Source organism: Cyprinus carpio, chromosome A12 (genome assembly GCF_018340385.1).
Source record: "Cyprinus carpio isolate SPL01 chromosome A12, ASM1834038v1, whole genome shotgun sequence".
In the NCBI taxonomy this organism is placed as follows: Eukaryota; Metazoa; Chordata; class Actinopteri; order Cypriniformes; family Cyprinidae; genus Cyprinus; species Cyprinus carpio.
The window spans coordinates 1875481-1898706 of record NC_056583.1 but is presented as its reverse complement, the minus strand read 5'-3'; the positions used below and the strand labels follow the sequence as shown (position 1 = coordinate 1898706).

Genomic DNA, 23226 nt, shown 5'->3' with positions numbered 1-23226 from the left:
TGTGTGGTGTGTGTGTGTGTGTGTGTGTGTGTGTGTGTGTGTGTGTGTGTGTGTGTTTGTGTGTGTATGTATATGTGACATGCTGTATCTTAAACCATTTTAAATATAAAAATCAAATCTTGATGTGTGCCTGTCTGTGTGTGTGTGTGTGTGTGTGTGTGTATGTGTGTATTTGTGTGTTTGTGTGTGTATATATTTTCTTTCTGTGTGTGTGTGTGTGTGTGTGTGTGTGTGTGTATTTGTGTGTGTATTTGTGTGTTTGTGTGTGTATTTGTATATTTGTGTGTGTTTTATTTTATTTTATTTTGTAGTTTAATTGCATTTCATCTTACAGACACACGAGGGCGGCAGACATATTTTGTTATTTGTTCTGAAGCGAAGTAAAAAAAATTGGCAGGCATAAGGGAAGAAATATATATATATATATATATATATATATATTATATATATATATATATATATATATATATATATATATATATATATATATATATATATATAAACAATAAAAGATAACAGGTTACATTTTTTAAGAACAAATAAATAATTAACAGTGAATATATACTATATTAATATCAAAAGTACAGAATCAGAAAGCAGATACACGCAGAATTTTAAGTCTTCGAGGAAAAAATTGTACAAAAAAAAAAGGCTTACTCTTACAAAATATAAACTTGTGTATAAAGTAGTTTGCCAAAAACAAAATAAGATCGATTAAATAAACATATACAACACTTCTCTCTCAAAATGTGTACAGCCAAGAATAACATTTTCATATTACAAAGGGATATCAGGAATCTTGCTACAAAAACAGCTGGTTAAACTACAATTATTTTCTGCAGAAGGACTAAGTGACGACATCCCCGGCTGCATCACGTCACATCCGCCAGAGGGCGCTGATATCAAAACATGCGCCTTGGCCGTCTACAGAAAGCACAATGTAGCTGTTATAGTATCTTCGGGACAGTCACCGTCACAGAGGTCATTAAAAACCACCGCAGCAGTGATTGAGAGCGGAGCGGGAGAGTCACCGAGCCTCGGGAGCAGCTTCGTGATAGATGCCCGGTATTAACTGATAGAAGTTCGGGAAGCATCAAGCGAAGCAGCCGAAGCAGGAACAACAAGCAGATGGATCTGGAAGAGTCGCGCTGATCAGACTCGAGCTCTTTATCATTCGGTTAAAAGTCTCGAGGATGAGCGTCCGGTGGCTCTCGGTAAGAGACGAACTCATGTCCGGACACACCAGACAAAGTTTGCTCAGTTATGCAAGTTGAATGGCTTTATTTTACCTTTGCTAGGTTTGTGTGAACTTTCAGTTCGTACAGAAATGTTGCGAAAACTGTGTCTTAATGGCTTTATTGTCTTGAAGCTGCAGTGCAGGCCACTTCAGGTCAGACAAAGCTTTTTGTAAAGTGATTTTTGGACATGGTCTGGTCTCATTGCAATGTCCTGTTGTTTATTAGACTTCATGTAACATTAAAGCATGGTATTTTTGATGCACATAGAAGTTTAAAGTAAATAAGAGGATATTTGGATGAAGTAGTCATTGATTTGTATTATTGTTGGGATTATTTTAATATTATTTTATCAAAATAATAGTTTTTTTTTTTTTTGGTAACACATTACAATAAGGTTCCATTCGTTATGTTTGAACTAACAATGAACAATACATGTATTACAGTATTCAGTTGCTCATTCACGGTGCATTAACTAATATTAAAAAGCACAGCTTTTGATTTTAATAATGCATTAGTAATTAACATGAAATAAGATTAATAAATGCAGTAGAAATATTGTTCATGTTTAGTTCATGTTAACTAAAGTAGTTAACAGTAGGCCTAATGTAATTTATATGAATTATTACGAAATAATTTAACACTAACCATAAGTAAGACTCAATAATGCATGCAGACTGCAAAATGTAAATAATAGTTTTAACCCTAGATGCAGATTTTTTATCTTGAAACATGAAAAAACGATTACAAAAATTTTAATTAATAGCCTACATATTTAAAACTATTATAACCTAAACAAAGAAATAATCATAAACCATTTCAGTATTTATTATGTGATGATTTATATAAATTTGTCTTGCATCATATTCACCACGTTAACAACTTTTGTACCAAAAATACTTTCCAATCAAGTTTTGATTTTGTCAAATTATACAAAAATAAAATAAAATATGATTTAATTGTGTGTTCAGGAAACTTAAACTTCTAGCAGTGAAATGAGGCTTAGACACAACTCACATACTCTGGTCTGGAACATATGAAAGATTATTTCTGCACTAGAATAAAAAAGCTATATATATATATATATATATATATCTCACAAGTCAGAGTTTTCTTTTTAGAATTGTGAGCAAACATCTTGCAGTTCAGCACAGACAAGCGACATCATACAAACACTGGCACGTCTCAGTGCTATTGGACTGATAAATCAGCACTTTAAAAATACTGCGAATTAAATATTTGCATTAAGGTGCATCGCATTTAGGAGGGTTTTAGCTGGTCTTCAGTATGAATATGATTTCATGCTGAATCTGCATCCTTCAGCCTCCACATCTGTGACTGCTTGAGGTATGATTTCAGCTCTGAAAATAGAAGACAGGAAGTGGCTCGCGTTGATGGCTCAGGCTGTTATTAGGGCTGACGGATGCTCGCCAGTGCCAAAATGAAACCGAATGCATATGCTTTCTTTGGATTGCACAATGCACTTCGGGCGGAATAAAAGAAAACATGTTTGAACGTTTAAAGAGCCTGGCAGGTTTGTTCATGTTCAGATAGTGATTCATTTAAGATTAATTACATGGATTTAGTAAAGGAGTAGTTCACACAAGTATGAAAATTTGCTGAATGTACTCATACTCAGTCCAGAGTTTTTTTTTCTTCATCAGAACAGATTTGGAAGAATGTAGCACTGCATCAGTGTCTCAGCAGTGGATGCTCTGTAGTGAATGGGTGCCGTCAGAATGAGAGTCCAGACAGCTGATAAAAACATCACAATAATCCACACCACTCAAGTCCATCAGTGAACATCTGGAGAAGAGAAAAGCTGTGTGTTTGTAAGAAACAAATCCATTCAAACCATTGATTCAGGCCGAAACAGGGGTCCGTAAAATATTTGTTTAGAGCTGTTTTAGACTGCTTTCCCTTATAAACAGTGCTTGATCTGAGCATATTTCTCTCCTGATTCAGACCAGACCACTTTTTCACTGGAGAAAACACTATAATGGTTAATGCACTCATAGTTTAGCTGGAAGCAATGGTTTAAAGTTAAAAATGTGGATTTTTTTAAATTACAGACTTGCAGATTTTGCTTCTCAAGACATTAACTGCTGAACTGGAGTGGTGTGGATTACTTGTGGATTATTGTGATGTTTTTATCAGCTGTTTGGACTCTCATTCTGACGGCACCCATTCACTGCTGAGCATCCATTGCTGAGCAAGTGATGCAATGCTACATTTCTCCAAATCTGATGGAGAAACAAACTCATCTACATCTTGGATGGCCCGAGGCACATTTTAATTTTTGGGTGAACTATTCCTTTAAGACGGCTTAAGAGTAATTTTAAGATAACGAAACTTAATTTCTTGCTAATGCACATGTGGTTTTGTTTACGCAGGGTCTGCAGTGATGCAGTGAGGATGGGAGCTGTTGTGGAGAGTCAGGCAGGCGTGGGCGGTTGAGTTGGCGTTGAGTACAGGAAGAATGCACTTATCCCATGTTGGCACCAACAAAATCTGCTTCCTGCTTTCCCTGGCGTTCTGTGCCCTGCTGGTGCTGCTTATTCCCTCCTTACAACCTCTGAAGCGTCAGAAGGATCTGCCCCAACCCCGGCCCCATACCAAGCCCGCCGGAGCCGGACGCAGACATGACCTCTACGGGAACCCCGGCCAAGGACGCGATGATGCCAAGGATGGTAGTTTCATTCACCCACTTCCTCCTAGAGGCCGACCCGAGGACCCACAGAGGATGTTAGAGGGAGACTCTGCACACGCCAGATCCCCTGGGTCCCGTTCCAAAGACTCTTTGGATTTGAGAGACATTTTTATTGCTGTTAAGACCACCAGGAAATATCACAAGTCCAGATTGCAGCTCCTGTCCCAGACCTGGGTGTCCAAAGCCAAGGAACAGGTAGGGAAGTGTCACTAGTCAGTTATTTTGCCCTTCACTAGAGATAAAATTCCCAATACATTCTTTTTCATCTTATTGTCTAGGGATGCCACAATTTTGGCGTTTTGGCTAAATACAAAGGCGAACATTAATTTATTTGTACCACTTTTATTTCTAAAATATTATAAAGTTTTATAGGAGGATGTTTCACAGACTTGTAGGTACAGACATCCGTTGTGGGTGTTTTTGACATTTTTCTGAGGCTTTTTTAAATTTTGTTCATCTTGATATCTGAATTATATCAACCGAAATTATGATTACGATTATGATGTGGCTTCTTATCACCGAAAGAGGCAGAAAATATATACTATACTGTAAAAAAGGCTAAGTCGATTAGAAATGAATTACAAATATACTTAATTATTACGAAAATACCCGAGATGGACAGCTGAATCAAAAGACGATAGAAACGTTTTGAATGATTAAACATGAAGACAATAAACACTCGTATGACAATATACCTACAATCCTACATCAACATTTAACACATTCAATAGGCCTACATTTCTACATTAATAATATAATACATTTTGATACAAATTCCCGACATTTCTGTCACAATACCACAGTTACAGTCAGTGTTTCTGAAGGAAAGACTTTGTAAATGTTGGTGATTTGTGGATTCAGAAGTATTGAAAGTAACTGGACTGTTAAACCCGTGAGCAGGAAGTGTGTCAGCTGCTCTCTGGCGGTGTGCCTGCTGCGTTTATATGTGTGGCTCTTAACGGGGGCTTCAGTCCTGGTGCCCCTCGGGGCCCCTGCGAGAGGAAGTTCCTCAGCAACCTGAGAGCCACAGACACAAGACAGCGTGTGTTTGCTTTCATCCAAGAACATTCACTTGACTGCCAAAGGCGCCAGAGCAGCAGACGCCCCCCTTCCAGAGGCCTCTCCGGAGTGCTGAGTGTGGGGCCCAGAGGGGCCCCAAGATTGACTTAACCTGTAAAACAGCGCAGCTCCATTGTTTTGCCATTGCACAACAGAGCCAAATGCCCAGGAGAAATTTCAAGCGCTCAGCTTTGCTCATAAAGCGAGATTGTTTGGTAAAAACAGCTTCAGCACAAAGTGCCAGCTCGGCTCATGCCAGAAGAAACATTCCTTCCCTATTAGATTTGCAATGTTCAGATTTTAGGACAAAGTCCATCAGCCTTTTTCCTTATATGACTTTCTACTTAAATAACCTTCTGTCTTTTTTGATGCTGTTGTGTAGTTAAATTTTCAGAAAGGCACCAATGAGCATTCACAGATGATAAATGCATACATGTTGAAGAGCTCATTTTGTTGGAGACGTTATGTCCTCATGGAAAGCTTTAATCCTCGACACTGGCAAAAACAATCCTAGACATGCTCAAAGTGGCTTTGTTCAGGAGTTTTCCAAAGTCTTACTGTTTTTTACCTTAAAATACAACTTGTACAAATGACAAATGTTTTATGTTCTCCCTGTTTGAAAGTGGACCTGCTCAAACATGCTGTTTGTCAGAAACATCACGAGTAAACCAGTGTTGGATCCTGAGATGGCTCTGTCCCTCTGAAGCATTTCACCCTGGGTTTCAGGAACGGTGCTCGGCTCCAGATGCCGTTGGCCTGTGCCAGCTTACAGATTGTTTTGGACATTTTGAGGGAACATTGGGTCAGGATGCACAGAGCATTCGTGCATTCATTATCTGTTCCTTTGAAGATATGTGTGTGTGTGTGTGTGTGTAAACTTGAACCCAAATCAGGATTACCCATACTGTGAGGGAACTAATTTAAATCAATCAATCCATTTTAAATAAAAACAAAAAGTCAGCATTAAACATTTAAATTGTTTACCCCAGGTTTAATTATAGTTAATTAAAACAATCACTAAAACCACAAAAAAATTAATAAAGAAATAAAGACATAAATGTTTGCAACTTAAAATAAAATATATATAAAAAAAATCTAAATGTGATTTAAATGTTTTATAATTTTTTTAAAATTGTTATAATAATAACATTATTAAAGAAAATACTAAATAATACTTTAAAATGAAAATGGGGTAAATACAATTAAAAAAAAAAAAAAATATATATATATGTATATATGTATATGTATATATATATATATATATATATATATATATATATATATGTATATGTATATATATGTGTATATATATATATATATATCTATATATATATATATATATATATATATATATATATATATATATATATATATATATATATATATATATAAACCAAGCTATAATAGCATTTATTAAAGAAACTGAAATAACATTGTTTTCTTGCATGTAATGAGACCATTATCAGAGAACTGAGGACATGCGAATGTGTCATTAAATTGATAAATAATAACTAAAAAAAAAAAAAAAGTCAAACACGATCAGCTTACAAAAATATTTTAGTATAAATATTTCTGTAAATCCTTGACCAAAATGTGCAGGACGCGCAAAATTTCAGAATTCCTGGTAGCCCTCCGGGCAGGCTTTCTTCAGATTTTGGTAGCCCAAAATGAATTTAAGTAGCCTGAATAAAAAAATATATTGACTGAACTTCACTGTGGACAAACCAGCATGATCGAAAACTTAAGTGATTGTATTTTTTCTTTAAATATCAAGTCAAGAGTGTAGGGGAGCAATGGTTTGGAGTCAAAAAAATAATAATTAAACGCGGCTCTCTATGTGCACAAATAACCGCGCAAGTACTGAACTGAGCTCTCTTTCACCTCTTCTTGCACTTGAATGGTTTTAAATGCTTGAATGTTTAAATTGGCAAGACTTCGAAACGTGCAAATGAACACTTCATCCCTAAAAGCAGGTGAACAACACGAATCAAGGAAGGGTGATGCATTTTGGTAGCCCGACTGGAAAACACAATAGCCCCGGGACGTCGGGCTTATGATTTTACAAGCCCTGATGTGTAAACTGTGTGATTTCAGCCTTACAAGTCTTTAGAGTTCTTGTCACTGGCTTCTGCAGGTTGTTTCTGAGTGAACGCTGAGCTTTCATCTAGCAGTGAACTTTGACTTTCTCTGTTTCAGACGTTTATCTTCACTGATAGCGAGGACAAGGAGCTCAGACAGAAAGCAGGTAACATTCTCAAAGAATTTGTTGGGACACTTAAACCTGCTCTGAGCAGATAAATAACCACCTTCAAATCATTTTAAAGCTCCAAATTTAGAGAGAGATCTTGACGTCATAGAAAAATCTCTTTAATCGACTAGCTGACAATCCTGACCCATGCCTAGTGAGAAGAACCTCATATTCACGCTTCACTTCATCATGACACGGACTGTCATGTGTCTAAACATGCTGATGTCGTGTAATCATTGTCTCCTCAAGGGCTGAACATCATCAACACCAACTGCTCCGCGGCTCACACGCGCCAAGCCCTGTGCTGCAAGATGTCTGTGGAGTATGACAAGTTCATCGAGTCACAGAAAAAGTTGAGTTCATCTTAAGGCTACGTGTGCCACATTTTCATGCTGCTTAATAGAAAAGCTCTTAATGGACATGTAAATAGTTGATTGCCGACGTTTGACAGGCGACGAGGCGGTGGTTTCATGTGTGCTGTCCTGCAGGTGGTTCTGTCACGTGGATGATGATAACTACGTGATCCTGCCAAGTTTGCTGGAGCTGCTGTCGTCCTACTCTCACACACAGGACGTGTATCTGGGCAGACCCAGTCTGGACCATCCCATAGAGGCCGCTGAGAGGGTCAAGAGCGACGGATCGGTGAGCCCGTCTTGTCTTTTGATTAATGAAGAGGTGGAGACCAGGTGTCAGTTGTATAAACTCAGCCTCTGTGCCAAGAGCGTGTCTTCAGATCTAGTCTGATCAACTAGCAGTCAGCCAAGGAGTAATCAGTCTTATTTTTTGGATTCAGCTTAGACTAATCTATGTTTTAATGTAACCAAACATAAAAAAATGACCGGTCTTAAATCTAACTTGTAAGACTAAACCGACTTTTTATTCCTGTGATGCACAGCTGTATTTTCAGCATCATTACTCCAGTCTTCAGTGTCACATGATCTTCAGAAATCATGAAAATATGCTGATTTGCTGTTTAAGAAACATTTCTGGTTATTATTAGTGTTGAAAACAGTTGTGTTGCATCTTGTTTTTATGAAAACCATGGTACTTTTTTTTTCAGGATTCTTTGATGAATAGAAAGTTCAAAAGAACAATATTTGTTTGAAATAGAAATCTGTCTTTACTGTCACTTTTGATCTATTTAATGCATCTTTGCCCAAGAGAATCATTAGTTTAGAGACTGTAGTTTATCTGGAATATCTTCTGCAGGTATCAGTGAAGTTCTGGTTTGCCACTGGAGGTGCTGGATTCTGCATCAGCCGAGGCTTAGCTCTCAAAATGAGTCCATGGGCAAGGTAAGTTCACCTTTACTAAGTAGTCTTACACTGATTATGCTGTCAGAAATTGTGTAAGCTCATGAAAACGCCTTAAAGTGTAATTTATTATTATTATTTTGGTCACTGTTTAAGCAAAACATAACTGACTTGCATACATTTCTGCCTGTTTCCCAAATCCACCTCACACATAAACACAACTTTCAGCATTCTTGTCAGCTTTATTCAGCGTGCACATGACTGACTATGCATTAACATTAACAACTTATATTTATATATTCAAGACTCTCATAATTTCAAAATCATGTGTAAACAGCTATCTCCATGGTTGGTTCGTGAATTTGCATGTAGGCTGCTAAAACAGGTTTACATGCAAATCAATAAAAATGTCTTTTGGTAGTTATGAGTGTTTTGGCATACATGTAAGAGCATCAATTTTACACTGAATTAATGTCCTTGTGTGAATTGCTATTTAAAGTATATTTTCTCTCTCACAGTCTTGGAAACTTCATTACAACTGCAGAGAAGATCCGCCTTCCGGACGACTGTACTGTAGGTTACATCATCGAGGCTTTGCTGGAAGTCCCACTGACACACACAGGCCTGTTCCACTCACACCTGGAGAATCTGCAGAGACTCCCAACAGACAACATACTCCAACAGGTCAGACCACTGAACCGGTGGGCATCTCTCCAGATGTCCGGAAATATATGTGTAATACAGATATATTGCACATTTCAGCAGTTACACTTAAAGCTTACACTTAAAGTTTGTTTGGTTTTGTTTTTTGCAATCCTAATTGCACAAAATAATCACTTTCTGACACATTAGTATGAAAAGGAGACATGCATAAATGAGAAATTGTGCATGCAAAAAAAAATAAAAAATTATTTAGTGCAGTATTTTAGGGCAGTCACATACACACCAAGATGTAAATGGTAAAAGCGTATAAACGTTTGCTATGTTGATATGTTGGATCTGTGAATTAAGTCTTAAAGTGACTCTAGCCTAATATACCCATCGCTGTCTGTGTCGTTTAATGTCAATCAGACAACAAAAGAGAAAGAGAAAATCTCTCACTGCTCTTGATTCAGTAATATTAGTAGCATATTTAATGTCATTCATACAGTAGTTTTACATTTTGAATTTCATGTAGGAATTCAATTTTACATTTGAATATTCAGTTTCTGTACTGTTTGTTTTTACTTGAAAACTAAACCTGCTTGAAAAAATTAAAGCACTCTTTATTTCATTTGTATATTTATTTCTTTGTTCGTATTTTTAATAACAGGAAATATTGTATAAAGGTTTTAAAAATCCAAAAATAAACACAATATCTGCTTTTTTTTTCTTTTCTTTTTTGTTTTTTAACCTGTCATATTTGACTATTGTACATATAGTGCCATACATAATATGGTTAATATTATAAAAGCAACAGTGCAAATTTCCCACAAAATTCTGGAAATTACCACCATTAAATCAGTGATTTTGATCACAACAAAAATCACCCAAAGTTGTGAAATCTTGTTGTGACTGGTTAATGTTGTAGCACCACGGTTGTCCAAACTAGCATACACTCGCTGTGTTTGATAGTGTCCTGTGCAGCAGGCTTTGGCTTTGATCCCAGATTGTTCCCACACACTTAATTTTCCCCATCTGTGTAAATACTGTATATATCCAACTTACACAATACCTGCCTACTCCAGTCCAGTGACGACTGAGATCCTCACAGGTTCTGTGTTTCTCCGCTGTCCTCCATAGGTGACCCTCAGTTATGGTGGATTCGAGAACAGGAGGAACGTGGTCAGTGTTGGAGGAGCATTCTCATTGGCTGAAGACCCTACACGGTACACTAAATACACATAGCTTTAACTTCAAAATAAAGTTTTACTGCAAGACTTTATTAAGCAACGGTTATCTCTTCAGGTTTAAAACGGTTCACTGCCTACTCTACCCAGACACAGAATGGTGCCCACGCAAGACTCGCCACTGACGAATGCCTCATCACGGAGCAGAGGCCTTTCCATAAATCTCTTCATACCAAAATAACACTCAGAGTAACTGAGCTGGTTCGCAGCATGTAAAGGCAGTTAAAGGAACAGGGAGTAAAAAGTTAAGGAAAGCAATAAGGAATCCAAAAATGAAAATTTGTTGAAAATCTGTTCACCTACAAGCCATCTAAGATGTAAATGAGTTTGTTTCTTCATCAGATTTGGAGATAAATGTAGCATTGCATCAGTGTCCCAGCAATGGATGCTCTGCAGTGAATGGGTGCCGCCAGAATGAGAGTCCAAACAGCTGATTAAAAACATCATAATAATCCACATGACAAATAAATTTGGTTTGTAAACAGTGCTTGATCTGTGCATATTTCTCAAACAAGATGTCTTTTTCATTGTAGAAAGCAAAATTATGGAGAGAGGACTCGTGTTTTGGCCAGAATTAATGGTTTGAAGTTAAAAATGTCTTAATGTTTTTGTTTTTCACAAACATGCACCTTTTCACTTCATTAGATGATAACTGATGGACTGGAGTGGTGTGGATTATTGTGATGTTTTAATCCGCTGTTTGGACTCTCATTCTGACGGCACCCATCCACTGCAGAGGATCCATTGATGCAATGCCACGTTTCTCCAAATCTGTTCAGATGGAGGAAAATGTTAATTTTTTGAGTGAACTATTCATTCAACAAGTAGTTTTTGTTTGGTACTTTCTACATTTTTATGGTGAAACAGGGTGGCTGTAATTTATTAAACATTTTTGTGTTGACAAGTGATTTTCACATATTGAGTCCCTGCTGTGAGAGTGTTTTGACAGCATTGCGCTGTCCCTTAGATTTACTGGGGGATTTTTCGTTGAAATGATTCGAGACACATTTTTGTGGCTTTGACATCATCTTTATAGTCCTCTTTTTCCTCTGGGTTGTAAAAATGCCCACGCAAGCCTTTAAATTTGTGTGCAAGATGCCTGTGAGTATGAGAAAAACAGTATAGATGCAGTTTTATAGTATTTTGTTTTCCAGATTTCTGCAGCAGAGGTCATCTACTGCCAGTGCTTTTCAGCTTGTGCTCTCCTCTGTTAATGATTTGTGGATCCAGACTGCAGTTGCACTCATTATGTCTCCAGACTTTCTTGTTTGGAGTCGAGCAGTTGGATATATATATATACAGACCAAAAAGAAATTGTTGTAATCAGTCCAAGTTTTAATCTTTTGTTCAGTCATCAGCATTGAATTATTTCCACTGAGTGTGGTGACTAGAAACATGATGTTTAAGTGTTGTGTTTAATAATATGCTGTTCACACGATCCTCCTGATATTTGCACAAACACGTTCCTCACTGCAGGCCAGTGGTTTGCGTAAACGTGCCAAAACTACACCGTGGTTTCTCTTTCCTTAACAGTGACAAACATTTAGCTCTCGGTTGACAGTAACAAATGCGGTTGCAGTGGACTCTTATTTTTTTTTTTTTTTTTTTTAATCTGATGAATTGATTATGATGTGAAGTATGATTTTCATTTTAATAAATGTATTTATTATGCATGTGCCAGTGTATGCGTGATTTATTTGAACACACAACGATGCTGCTGGTTTATAGTCTTAAGATATACAGAAATCTGATTGAAGTTGATTTATAAATCAATTTTTTTATTGAGACCACTGTGTGTAAGTGTTGATTAACTCTCACTCTTATGAAATTCATGCACTCTTAACATATTTTCAAAACCAGTTTATTGCAATGCTGTATATAAATAATAAATACAGAGTTCCTGTAGCTTAATCAGGGTTTGATTCCCAGGGAATGTATGAACTGATACAATGTTACTTTAAGTTGTTATTCTGATATCAGATTGTGATGTTTTAGCCACTGAATGATCTTAAAGGACCCCATAGAAACTGTTCGAGATGGTTACTCTGCTTGTTATTTTAAGACATTTAGATCTTATTTCGAAGGCATGATTAACTTAGAATTTCTTTGGCTTTATATTATAGAGATTATAAATATAAAATGCGGGTTTACAGGAGATTTAAATTCCATTCTCGTACTCAAACCTTCATTGGGGGCCCCAAAAATCAGGAGCCACGATAAAGAAGCTTAAAGATAAACACTTGTTCAAGTAAAGGTGCCTTATGATTATTTGCCAAGAGTCCTACTAACAGTATTAATCATTAATGAAAACTAAACTGAAACTAAAAAATGGAACTGTGATCGATTGCACCGAAGTGCCTTCTGTAGTGGAAGGTGATCTTCACTTCGACTTTGTTTTGTGAGGATGTCATGTGACAAGTACAGTCACTGCTACAGTTCGTCTTTCCTGTCCAGAGTGAACTTCGCTTGGTCAAACACACTTCAGATTGAAACTGAGGCATGTAGACAATCATTAAACTTTAATGCAACGTTTATTGCGCTGTTAAACACCGGTTTCTCCTGCAGTGTTTGCACTCGAGAAGCTCGCGACTGATTGTGTGACTCAGCTTGGGCTGCATAAAGAAAGCATGGAGATAACTTTTAGCGGAAAGCGTGCTCTGGTGACTGGAGCTGGCAAAGGTAGGCGTTCATACTTAAAGGGACATTTTTCCCTGCTGAAAAAACAAAAACAAAAACCCGGCTAAATCCAGCCTAAGCTGGTTTTAGCTGGTCAGCAGGCTGGTTTTAGAGGGTGAGTGGGGTCCGTGTGCGTTTTGATAGTTTGTTTTTCCATTTGAAATGAAATGATTAGAATATGGTGACATGCCAAAAGACTGCAAGCGCGAGCGCAAATGGTAAACACCTCTGTCTAGCGCTTGTTTACGTAGAAAAACTATGTAAAATAGTGCATTGGATAGTGCAACTCACTACTCACTAAATAGTGCAACTCACCCCAAGTGAGTTTTACTAAAATTTAAAATCTTTACTAAAACAGACTCAGTTGCTCTCTCTAAGCCCCTTATTCACATACAGTATCTTTATTTTTAATTTTACTGTCTGTGTACTGTTGTTGTCTCAGAGTCTGCACTATAAGCTTTATCTGTCACCAAAACAATTTCCTTGTATGTGCAATGGCAATAAATCTCTTTCTGATTCTGACAAATAGTAGGGTACGATGGGGCTAAAGGCCCACCTTAAGAAAAAAATGTGCTATTCACTGCGCCTAACATGTATAATTGCAGAAAAAAATAAATACGTTGTATTGAACATTAATGGAGCAAAATGTTTTGTGTGGATATAAATCATTGAAGTTGGTTTTGTTTAAAAATCTTAAATGTATGAGGTGCCAAGAGGGGCCTTACGGTATTGATACAAATACTTCAGCTAAAATAATGTTTTTTTTTTTTTTTTTTTTTTTTGTTTTGTTTTTTTAAATAATGTCAAAATAAGAAATGCGCTGTGTAAATTAGTTCAGAGCCCTAAATTATTGTGGCCCTAATAATTTAGGGCCACAATAAAATAATAATAAAAAATATTAGCATTTTATTTTTGTTTACTATAAAATAATTGTTTTTGTACTTAATACTCCCTTTTTATTTTAAAATAAAATAATATTTTAACACTTTATTATTTAGTTTATTATATATATATTTTTTTATTATTTTGTATTTTTTCATAGGCTGGATTTAGCTGGTTTTTATATATATATATATATATATATATATATATATATATATATATATATATATATATATATATATATATATATATATATATATATATATAATTGTTTCTCTTTCAATTAAAAAATTAAATGAGGAACTCAGAATTACAAGAATAAAAGTCAGAATTATCTTCATGCCTTATAGTTGAATTTTGCAGATTAGAACTGGCCGATAACATTGCAATATTTTGCAATGATACAAGTAATCCAGCAGTTGAAATTGCGATATATATTGCTTTACATGATTCTACTGTATATGTATGTGGATAAAGTCAGATACAATTATAGTTGTTGTAAACTGAAATGATTAATTTGTTATGTTGTGATATTGAGGATTAAGAAACCTATAAAGTTTTGTTTAATTTATAATGATTGCTGTTTGGTGAGTTATCACTGCATATAAATGACCAGGTTAACATTTTGATTTTAATTTAAAAAGTTAAATTAAGAAAAAGTCATGGCAAATTATTTATACACAACACATGGTACATAATATTCTTAAAATGTCTTCTTTTGTGTTCAACAGAATTTTTTGTGCGCTCTCCCTTTAAATCACATGTGCATAATGAGTGCATAATATGCATGCTTTGAACTTTCCAGATTAGTCTTGTGGAGTGTAATGATGCACCAGATCGTTGACTTTCCCTCAATGCCTCGTAGGGATCGGACGGGCCACAGCACTGGCTCTGGCACGCTGTGGGTCAGAGGTCACGGCTGTCACACGCACTAAGGCTGACCTGGATAGCCTGGTGCAGGAGGTAATGACCCCTCGGTCACGGTCCAACTCATCCCGAGACAAAACCCTAAGCATCTATTGTCTCCCAGCATGCATCAGCATTCGTCCGCGTCCCAGGAGAGCCTGCTGCTCCTTTATGCTTTATAGGTCTCATTCAGCCAGACTGTGACAATGCACACTCTCTTTAATGCTTTTGATCCCCAGTGTCCCTCCATTAAGCCGGTATGCGTGGACCTGTCAGACTGGGATGCCACAGAGCAGGCGCTGAAAGACGTCGGTCCGGTGGACCTCCTGGTGAACAATGCAGCCTACCCTAAACTTCAGCCCTTCCTGGAAGTCACGCCAGATGAGTTTGACATGTAGGGCTTTGGAATATCACTCACGCACTATCGTTTGTGTTTTAAAATGGTTGGAGTGCATTTGTGGTTGCTTTCGCAGGTCTTTCAATGTCAACGTGAAAGCTGCACTTCATGTTGCTCAAGTAAGAAGACCGAGTCTATGCTGGATGATTTCATAATGAGTTATATATATACACTTTTAATGGTGTTGTGTGCATTTTTGTAGATCGTGGCTAGAGGAATGAAGGCCAGGGGAAGTGGAGGATCCATTGTGAACATCTCGAGTCAAGCATCACAGTGTGCCCTGAAAGATCATGCCGTATACTGTGAGTGCAGCGACTCACAATCTCATCTATTACATTCATGCAACAGGGAACACTGTCCCAGGCCTTTTTATTGGGCTTGGGGAGAATGATTTTGTTTGCATACACTAGTTTTCGTCATATGGATTGAATTTATATGAGTCCTTAACATTGCTATCCGATTTACTTATTAATTTACATGTGCGTTACACTAGAGGTCTAACATGCTGAATTGCTGCTCAAGAAACATTTCTGATTATCATTAATGTTGAAAACTGTTGTGCTGCTTCATATTTTCGTGGAAACCTTGATGCATTACCATTGCACTTTTGAAATGATCATTTGAAGGTGTTTTACACAGGTGCCACTAAAGGAGCGCTGGACATGCTGACCAGAGTGATGGCGCTGGAGTTAGGGCCGGATCAGGTTCATCTCTCCTCATTGCTTATAAAATCACGATTTAAAGTCCAGAGCATGGTCAGATCGTGTTTATGAAATCTGTCAGACACTGAGCTCATCATGTGTTGTTTACAGCTCTGAGAAATTAAATTGTACATTGTGGTGAGCAGTCTTTCCAGGAGGCTTCAAGCCAGTCAACAAGCACCCTCTTAAATATATAAATCTGATTGCTAAGTGTCTCATGGGTGATTACGTCTGCTTTATAATTACTTGAAGAAGTGGCTGTAATTGCTGACAGATAATAATGCATATTTATGGCAAAGTTGTTTGTGTATCGACATAAATTATGGGATGGGTGGTATGTTAATTTTGACCTTGTTGCTCTTCCCAATTGAATGGAGAGCAGAGTACAGATTCTTGAGATTCTAGGAATGTCAGATTAATGAAACTCATAATACTTTTTTATATAACTCATGAGGACATATATCCAATGCAGTATTTTTTTTCTCGAGCGCTAGATGTGATTAATGAACAATGGAAATCCAAGTTGGCCTGAACGCAGTTGTTACTCTTTTCATGAAAAGTGAAATATGATCATCATGAGTTATGATTTTTTTTAGAGGATGATGATGATTATCTTTAATAATAATAATAATAACAATAATAATAATAATAATAAACAGAAAATACAGTAACATGCGTAACAGGGCTGCATTTTTAATCACCAAGTTTGGTGTATTTTCTGTTTTTATATTTTTTATATTTAAATTTGTTATGAATAGGATAATGTTATTGTAATTATTAATATCCTTATTAATATATTATTATTATTATCATCTTCATATTATAATAATAATTAGAAAAATAATATATTTTAAATTTAAATAATATTTAAAATATAAAAACACCTTTTTTAATTTAAATTTAAATTTTTATTATTATTATTATTAAGACAAAATGTTGGTTTGTAGTTATTGGTAAACATATTTATCACAAATTAATGCATTTTTTAAATAATAATAATAGTATCAATTATTATTATTATTATATGGTAAACTAAAAACTAAACTTAAACTAACAATAATAATATTAATAATACTAATTATGTTATTATTACGGTTAATTCAAATTTGATTTAAAAATGACAAATCTAAAATCAAATCTTGGCCAGTTTTCTGTATATTGAACTTGAGAGCTAGATAACTATATTCAGTGATGTGAATTCAGCATGTCTTATGTAATGTGACCTCGACAGATCAGAGTAAACTCAGTGAACCCGACCGTAGTGATGACAAGGATGGGGAAGATTGCATGGAGTGACCCAGAAAAAGGCAAAAGCATGCTGTCACGCATCCCGCTGGGGAAGTTTGCAGGTACGTGTGTGTCTGTAGGTCACCATAACACACGAAGAAACATTTCAATAATCAAGTAAATCTCACCGGAGGCAGTGTTGCTGTCAGCTCCCAGTGCAGTGAAGGGTTATTTAATGCTCCTCTTTCTGCACAGATTGTGTAAGCGTGTTTTAGTGACATCAGTGGCAGATTGTGAAACACCAGAATGTCCAAATCTGTCAACAACCACGGCCTCTAGTGATTTTGGTTTCTGTAGTGTGTTTCTGTTTGACAAGCGCAGTAAGCGTCTTTCTTATCGTGTTGTTTAGAAGTGGAGGATGTGGTGAACTCCATCCTCTTCCTCCTCAGCGATAAGAGCGCCATGACCAACGGGGTGATCCTGCCCGTGGATGGAGGTTTTCTGGCTTGCTAAGAGCAAACATCATCAGGCACAGGTGAATGAGGCGGAATGGACGCCTTTTACCTGTTACAACATATCTGTTCTTCACACTAAGCTTAGGATTACAGAGCATCTGCTTCCTTTTTTGAGTTTTCAATAAATGGAAAAAAGAGCAGTGTGAACATTCTGCTGAATATCTCCTAAATGACTGAAATGTAATAGAATGAGTAAACGATAACAGAAATTCTATTTTTGTGTGAACTGTTCCTTTAGACAAGCTTGCATAATGAGCAGGACATTAAAGTGAACTGAAGCATTAACAGCTGTTACTCTAATGGCCTCGTATGGTCCTCATGAGAGCCTGAAGGCCTCTGCTTCTAGCCACTTCCAGTTGCCATGACAATACAGTAGATTTTATGTCCTGTGCAGCCAATAGAGATCAGCTTTCACACCACTGTTATTTTAATATCATTGATATACTACTATTATTTTTATTAATATTTTGTAATTTCTGTTTTCATTTTAATTTGTTGTTTTAGTAATTTTTTTTGTCAATATAGTTCTTGTCTATATCTTTTTTTTCCTTCAATTTTTGTTAAACTAAAAGAAAATAAGAAATTAGAAACTTAAGTTGAATAAGTTGAAATTTATTTTAAATAATTTTTTTAATGAAATGTTGATTATTATTATTATTTTTTTTTTGTTATTTTATTTCAGTTAACATTTATTTCAAGTAATGATTTTTTTTTATGGTTTTAATTTTTCATAATAATAATAATAAGCCTGATTCACACTCACTCATGCACAATATAATGATGATTAAATCCAGATTTTCCTGACCAAATTTTGAACTTTTAATCAAGTCAGTCAGGTCATGCCAATTTAATTTGTATAGCACTTTTCTATGGAAGAAGATTAGTCTCAAATATAATTCACGCAAAAAACACGATTCACACATGCGTAGACAATTTCACATGCATGAAACCTAATTCACGTACACACAAAAAAAATTCACGTGCGTGAAAAAAAAATATATTCACAAAAAGCAATTCACATGCGCAAAATAAAAGTATATATTCATAAAATGCATTTCACAAATGCAAAACACAATTCGTAGATATACAACTGTGCACAAAAACCTTTGAATGTTTAAAAATGTACGAGTGTCTGAATGTACAAATCGTCTTTTTACTAACGAATCCACTCGGATTGTGTGTGTGTGTGTTTTTGAGACTTTCCTGGCAGAGCTCTCTTTCCCACGTGGGTCTGTCGTACTCTCTTTAGCCAATCAGATGCGAGCCTAACATTCAACCAATCATATCATAAGCCACTGAGAGTGCATTCAAGGAGCACGATTCTGCACACCCTTTGCAATATGGATTAATTAGAACGGAAATTAAGCCTTTACATCAGTAATCCCATAGACAGTAAAAGAAATGGACACAGCGACCCAATTGGAACTCAATTGAGACAAGTGAAGCCCATTTTTTAGCGATTTTTAGCACTTTTTTTTTAGCATGTACTTCCCGTTTCTGACGCGCAGACACAAACTAAGCTTGATGACGTCAGCAACCTGTCTGACAGATGTAAATCTTCTAGTAGCTGTGTGTGCAAACTGCCATCGTTAATCTTGCAGAGACTGCGAGCTTGAGCGGGGAGTTCTTTGGCGTGAGTGAGCAGGAGCAGTAAGTATTCTGATTAATTTATTTTGTATAGTATTTTAAAATGTAACGCCAGGGCTTCTTTGGGCTTCTCTCTTGACGTCTCCCCGATTGCCTGCGAGCTTCTGAATGCACTCTCAGTGGTTATGATATGATTGGTTGAATGTTAGGCTCGCATCTGATTGGCTAAAGAGTACGACAGACCCACGTGGGAAGAGAGCTCTGCCAGGAAAGTCTCAAAAAAAACACACACACAAATCCGAGTGGATTCGTAGTAAATGACGATTTGTACATTCAGACACTCGTACATTTTAAATATTCAAAGGTTTTTGTGCACAGTTGTATATCTACGAATTGTGTTTTGCATCTGTGAAATGTATTTTATGAATATATAATTTTATTTTGCGCATGTGAATTGCTTTTTGTGAATATATTTTTTCTCACGCACGTGAATTTTTTTTGTGCGTACGTGAATTAGGTTTCATGCATGTGAAATTGTCTACGCATGTGTGAATCGTGTTTTTTGCGTGAATTATATTTGAGACTAATCTGCTTCCATACTTTTCACAATACATTTTTTTTTTCAAAGCAGATTTACAGAAAATCATGATGTTAATGTTTATATCTTATTATTTTCTTGCCATATAATTGCATTTAGCAGATTACAGCTGGATGATAATGTAGTTTACATTTTGCAGCTATATAAACAATAAAGCAGTTAAGATTTGCTAAACATTATATTTTGCTTTATGTGAGTATGTATGCAGATTAAGTTGGATAGACTTACACAATATATCTTTATAGAGCTGTGCAATAATATGATTTACATTTTGCAGTGATATCAACAATCACACACCTGAGATTTGCTATATTGCTATTTATTTTAATAACAAAAGGGCCTCAACTGAAAATGAAAAATGCATTCACTGTGATTTAACTTTGCACACTCAAAAAATAGATGACGCATTTGATGTTAAAAGCATTGCAAATGACCATATTAAAAATAGTTTTCGGTCTGCTCCTCGCGTTTACAGGACTTGCAATATAATGCACAAGACATATGCATTATTATACTTTTGTGGTAATTTCTTGAAATGAATGAAAGCAGAGAGTCAAAGTAAGGGTAAAACATGAATAGATTTATTAATTAATTAATGCATTGCTCGTCTAAAACATTTTGTAAATATACTATCTTACATCATGGAAATGTCTTTTGGCAGCTATGAAGATCTTGTTTTTTTTTTTGTCCATTTTGAGAGTTATTTACAAAGTCAGGTGAGAGAAAGGACCGATGCAGGATACTGTTTGTGATCATGTAGACACACACCCGACAGCCAACCACGTCACAGACGAACGCCCACACTCACACCACATGCAGACACGTATTAACACGGTTCAAGATCAAGAACAAATGCCCATGCACGCCCTTCAGTTACAGACACGGTCAGGCTTCTGGTTGTGGCATGCAACTCACTCGTACACACCCACTGATGGACATTTGTTCAGACAGAGCGCAGAGAATCCGGATCGTGAAGCTGTACCATAAAACCCTTCATCAGTGGTTTATCGGTACATAAAAAACTAGAAAAGAAAGAAAATCCAAAACCAGTGTATTCACTAAACTGCATCGATTAGTTTGTATCAACATAAATGTGCGAGTTTCACAGTTTCCCTCCTCAGAGTTTGGAACGGCCCAGTTGTTAAAGAGTTGAGAAGAAGAAAACATCTAGTGTTCATAAATGCATGAGGCTTTAAAGTCAACATGAAATCAAACGGACCCTATTTCAGTTCTTCAGCAATGCACGTTATTCCAAAAAAAGAGTTATCAGGTCTTTAATAATGTTAGCAGAAACATTTAATTCTGAAACACTGTTTTTCGAAAGTTACTATTGTTTCAGAACCTTCAGAGAACATTCTGAAGTAACATTCCAATACTGTTTGCAAAATGATAAAATGGAATGTTCGCGTAACGTTTGCATAGAAAAAAAAATGTAATGACAACATAACGTCAGTTTGACTAACATTCTGGAAAAAGTTATGAACATATGTTTTTCCAGTAATATTAATACAGTGTTCATTCAGCGTCTTTAATAATGTTCTTAAAATGTTAGCACACAAATGATACACAAGTTTGATTTCTGAAACATTCTGCTTTTTAAATGTAACTACTTGTTTCAGAACGTTCAGCGAACATTCGAAAGTAACATTCCCGAAATGTTTGCAAAATTATAAAACGTAATGTAACGTTTGCATAACCAAGAAAAAAAAAACGTATTTAAAAACACAATGTTTGAGATGCAAAACGTTAACCCTTCCATGACAACCTACACTTCCACATTCCAAACATTTGCAACATTTCTTTTTCACTGAATATCTTGTTTTGCTCGTTACGAATGTAAAATGTGTCACGAATGCCGTTTCATGTTGACTTTAACACCATCAGCAACGCTAATACTGCGAATGGTTAGCTTTATACAAGATCCCATTTCTTTGACACGCTTCCTTTACAACACCAAGAAACACTTCCTTACAGTATGTCAACAATTACACTGTACCACTAAAACTTCTCAACTAAACGATTTGAAATGGAATATTACGTCTCTGGGCGTGTGAGGCCGCGAAAAAAAAAAAACGCCTTCTACCACAAGGCTTCCCTCCGACTGGACGCATCTAGCCAATGGTTCATTTTCATGTAATGTGCATTAGAACTTGATGGACGGCTGTCACCGAACCTGTGAGAGTAGTACAATATATTCTCCAAGAGGCTGATTAAAAATATTGTAGTTTTGTGTGGAGTGCCAGGAACTGTTGTGGCGTTTATTCAGAAGAGAGTGCAGCGCTTGCCGCGTTTTTTGATGGGCGGAGGGCAGAGGACGGCGCGGATGGCTTCGTCAAATACAGTCTTTAGACCGCGCTGAGTCAGAGCAGAGCATTCCAGATACTTCACTGCACCTGCGGCATAAACACAAGAAAAGATGTTCTTTCAGTTTGCTGAAATGTGTCTCTTTTTTAAACACGTGTTCTACTCGGAAGAATTTTACTTGAGGAAAAAGGTTTTGGTAAAAATATGCTCAACTAGGGCTGCGTGTTTAATCTAAATAAATACTTCAAAATGAAAACGCTCATCAATAAAAGAGCTTTAAGAGCTCCCTGCAGTTTTCAGTCAAAACACATGTTGGGTTAGCATTTGAAAAATAAGAAATTAAGACAGACATAAATATTAGTGTTGTAATTTTACAGTTGTAATGTAAAATAAAATTATTGTTGTTTTATTATTATTTTAGATATATTATAATAGTAATATATATATTGTAATAGTAATACTTCTTTTGTTTTTATTTATTTTTAATTTAATAATAATAATAATAATAATAACAATAAACAACCACAGCAAACCTGCAAAAAAAGCCTTTAAATCACAATTTGAATCCCAATTGCATTTTTTCGCTCACAAATCTTAGAGCATTTTTCTCTTCAAATCCAAAATTTTGGGGTGGGTACAATTTTTTTTTTTAATGTTTTTGTAAAAAGTCTTTTAAGCTCATCCAAGGCTTCATCTAACTGATCAAAAAGACAGTAAAAACTGTAATATTGTGAAATATTATTACAATTTCAAATTTTCAGCATCATTCCTCCAGTCTTCAGTATCACATGATCTTCAGAAATCATGAAAATATACTGATTTGCTGCTCAAGAAACATTTCTGATTATTATCAATGTTAATACAGTTGTGCTGCTTTGCATTTTTTGGAAAACATGATGCATTTTAGAATAGAAAGTTCAAAAGAACAGCATTTATTTGAAATAGAAAACTTTTGTAATATTATAAATGTCTTTACTGTCACTTTTGATCAATTTAATGCATCATCACTGAATAGAATCATTCATTTCTTTTAAATCGT

At 35.9% G+C, this 23226-nt stretch overlaps 3 protein-coding genes across 3 annotated transcripts in view; 2 read left to right on the top strand and 1 right to left on the bottom strand.

Moving 5' to 3' along the window:
• The first annotated feature begins 895 nt into the window (after positions 1–895).
• Positions 896–12067, top strand: rfng (RFNG O-fucosylpeptide 3-beta-N-acetylglucosaminyltransferase). Its single transcript, XM_042767103.1, has 9 exons — positions 896–1214; positions 3629–4140; positions 7201–7249; positions 7502–7604; positions 7741–7894; positions 8462–8547; positions 9024–9189; positions 10288–10373; positions 10453–12067. Exons 2-9 carry the CDS (start codon positions 3715–3717, stop codon positions 10517–10519), a joined length of 1137 nt encoding a protein of 378 aa, XP_042623037.1. The 5' UTR covers positions 896–1214; positions 3629–3714; the 3' UTR covers positions 10520–12067.
• Positions 12068–12738: 671 nt separating this feature from the next.
• Positions 12739–17912, top strand: dcxr (dicarbonyl/L-xylulose reductase). Its single transcript, XM_042767104.1, has 9 exons — positions 12739–12891; positions 12960–13073; positions 14818–14915; positions 15098–15252; positions 15332–15374; positions 15458–15557; positions 15895–15959; positions 17188–17305; positions 17593–17912. The coding sequence occupies exons 2-9, from the start codon at positions 13022–13024 to the stop codon at positions 17694–17696; spliced, it is 735 nt and encodes a 244-aa protein (XP_042623038.1). The 5' UTR covers positions 12739–12891; positions 12960–13021; the 3' UTR covers positions 17697–17912.
• A 2530-nt stretch (positions 17913–20442) lies between these two features.
• Positions 20443–23226, bottom strand: part of rac3b (Rac family small GTPase 3b) — a 9829-nt gene continuing 7045 nt past the window's right edge. The window contains exon 6 of the mRNA XM_042767102.1: positions 20443–22276. Coding sequence (XP_042623036.1) covers positions 22146–22276 — 131 coding nt within the window. The 3' untranslated portion in view covers positions 20443–22145. The remainder of the gene's footprint in view (positions 22277–23226) is intronic.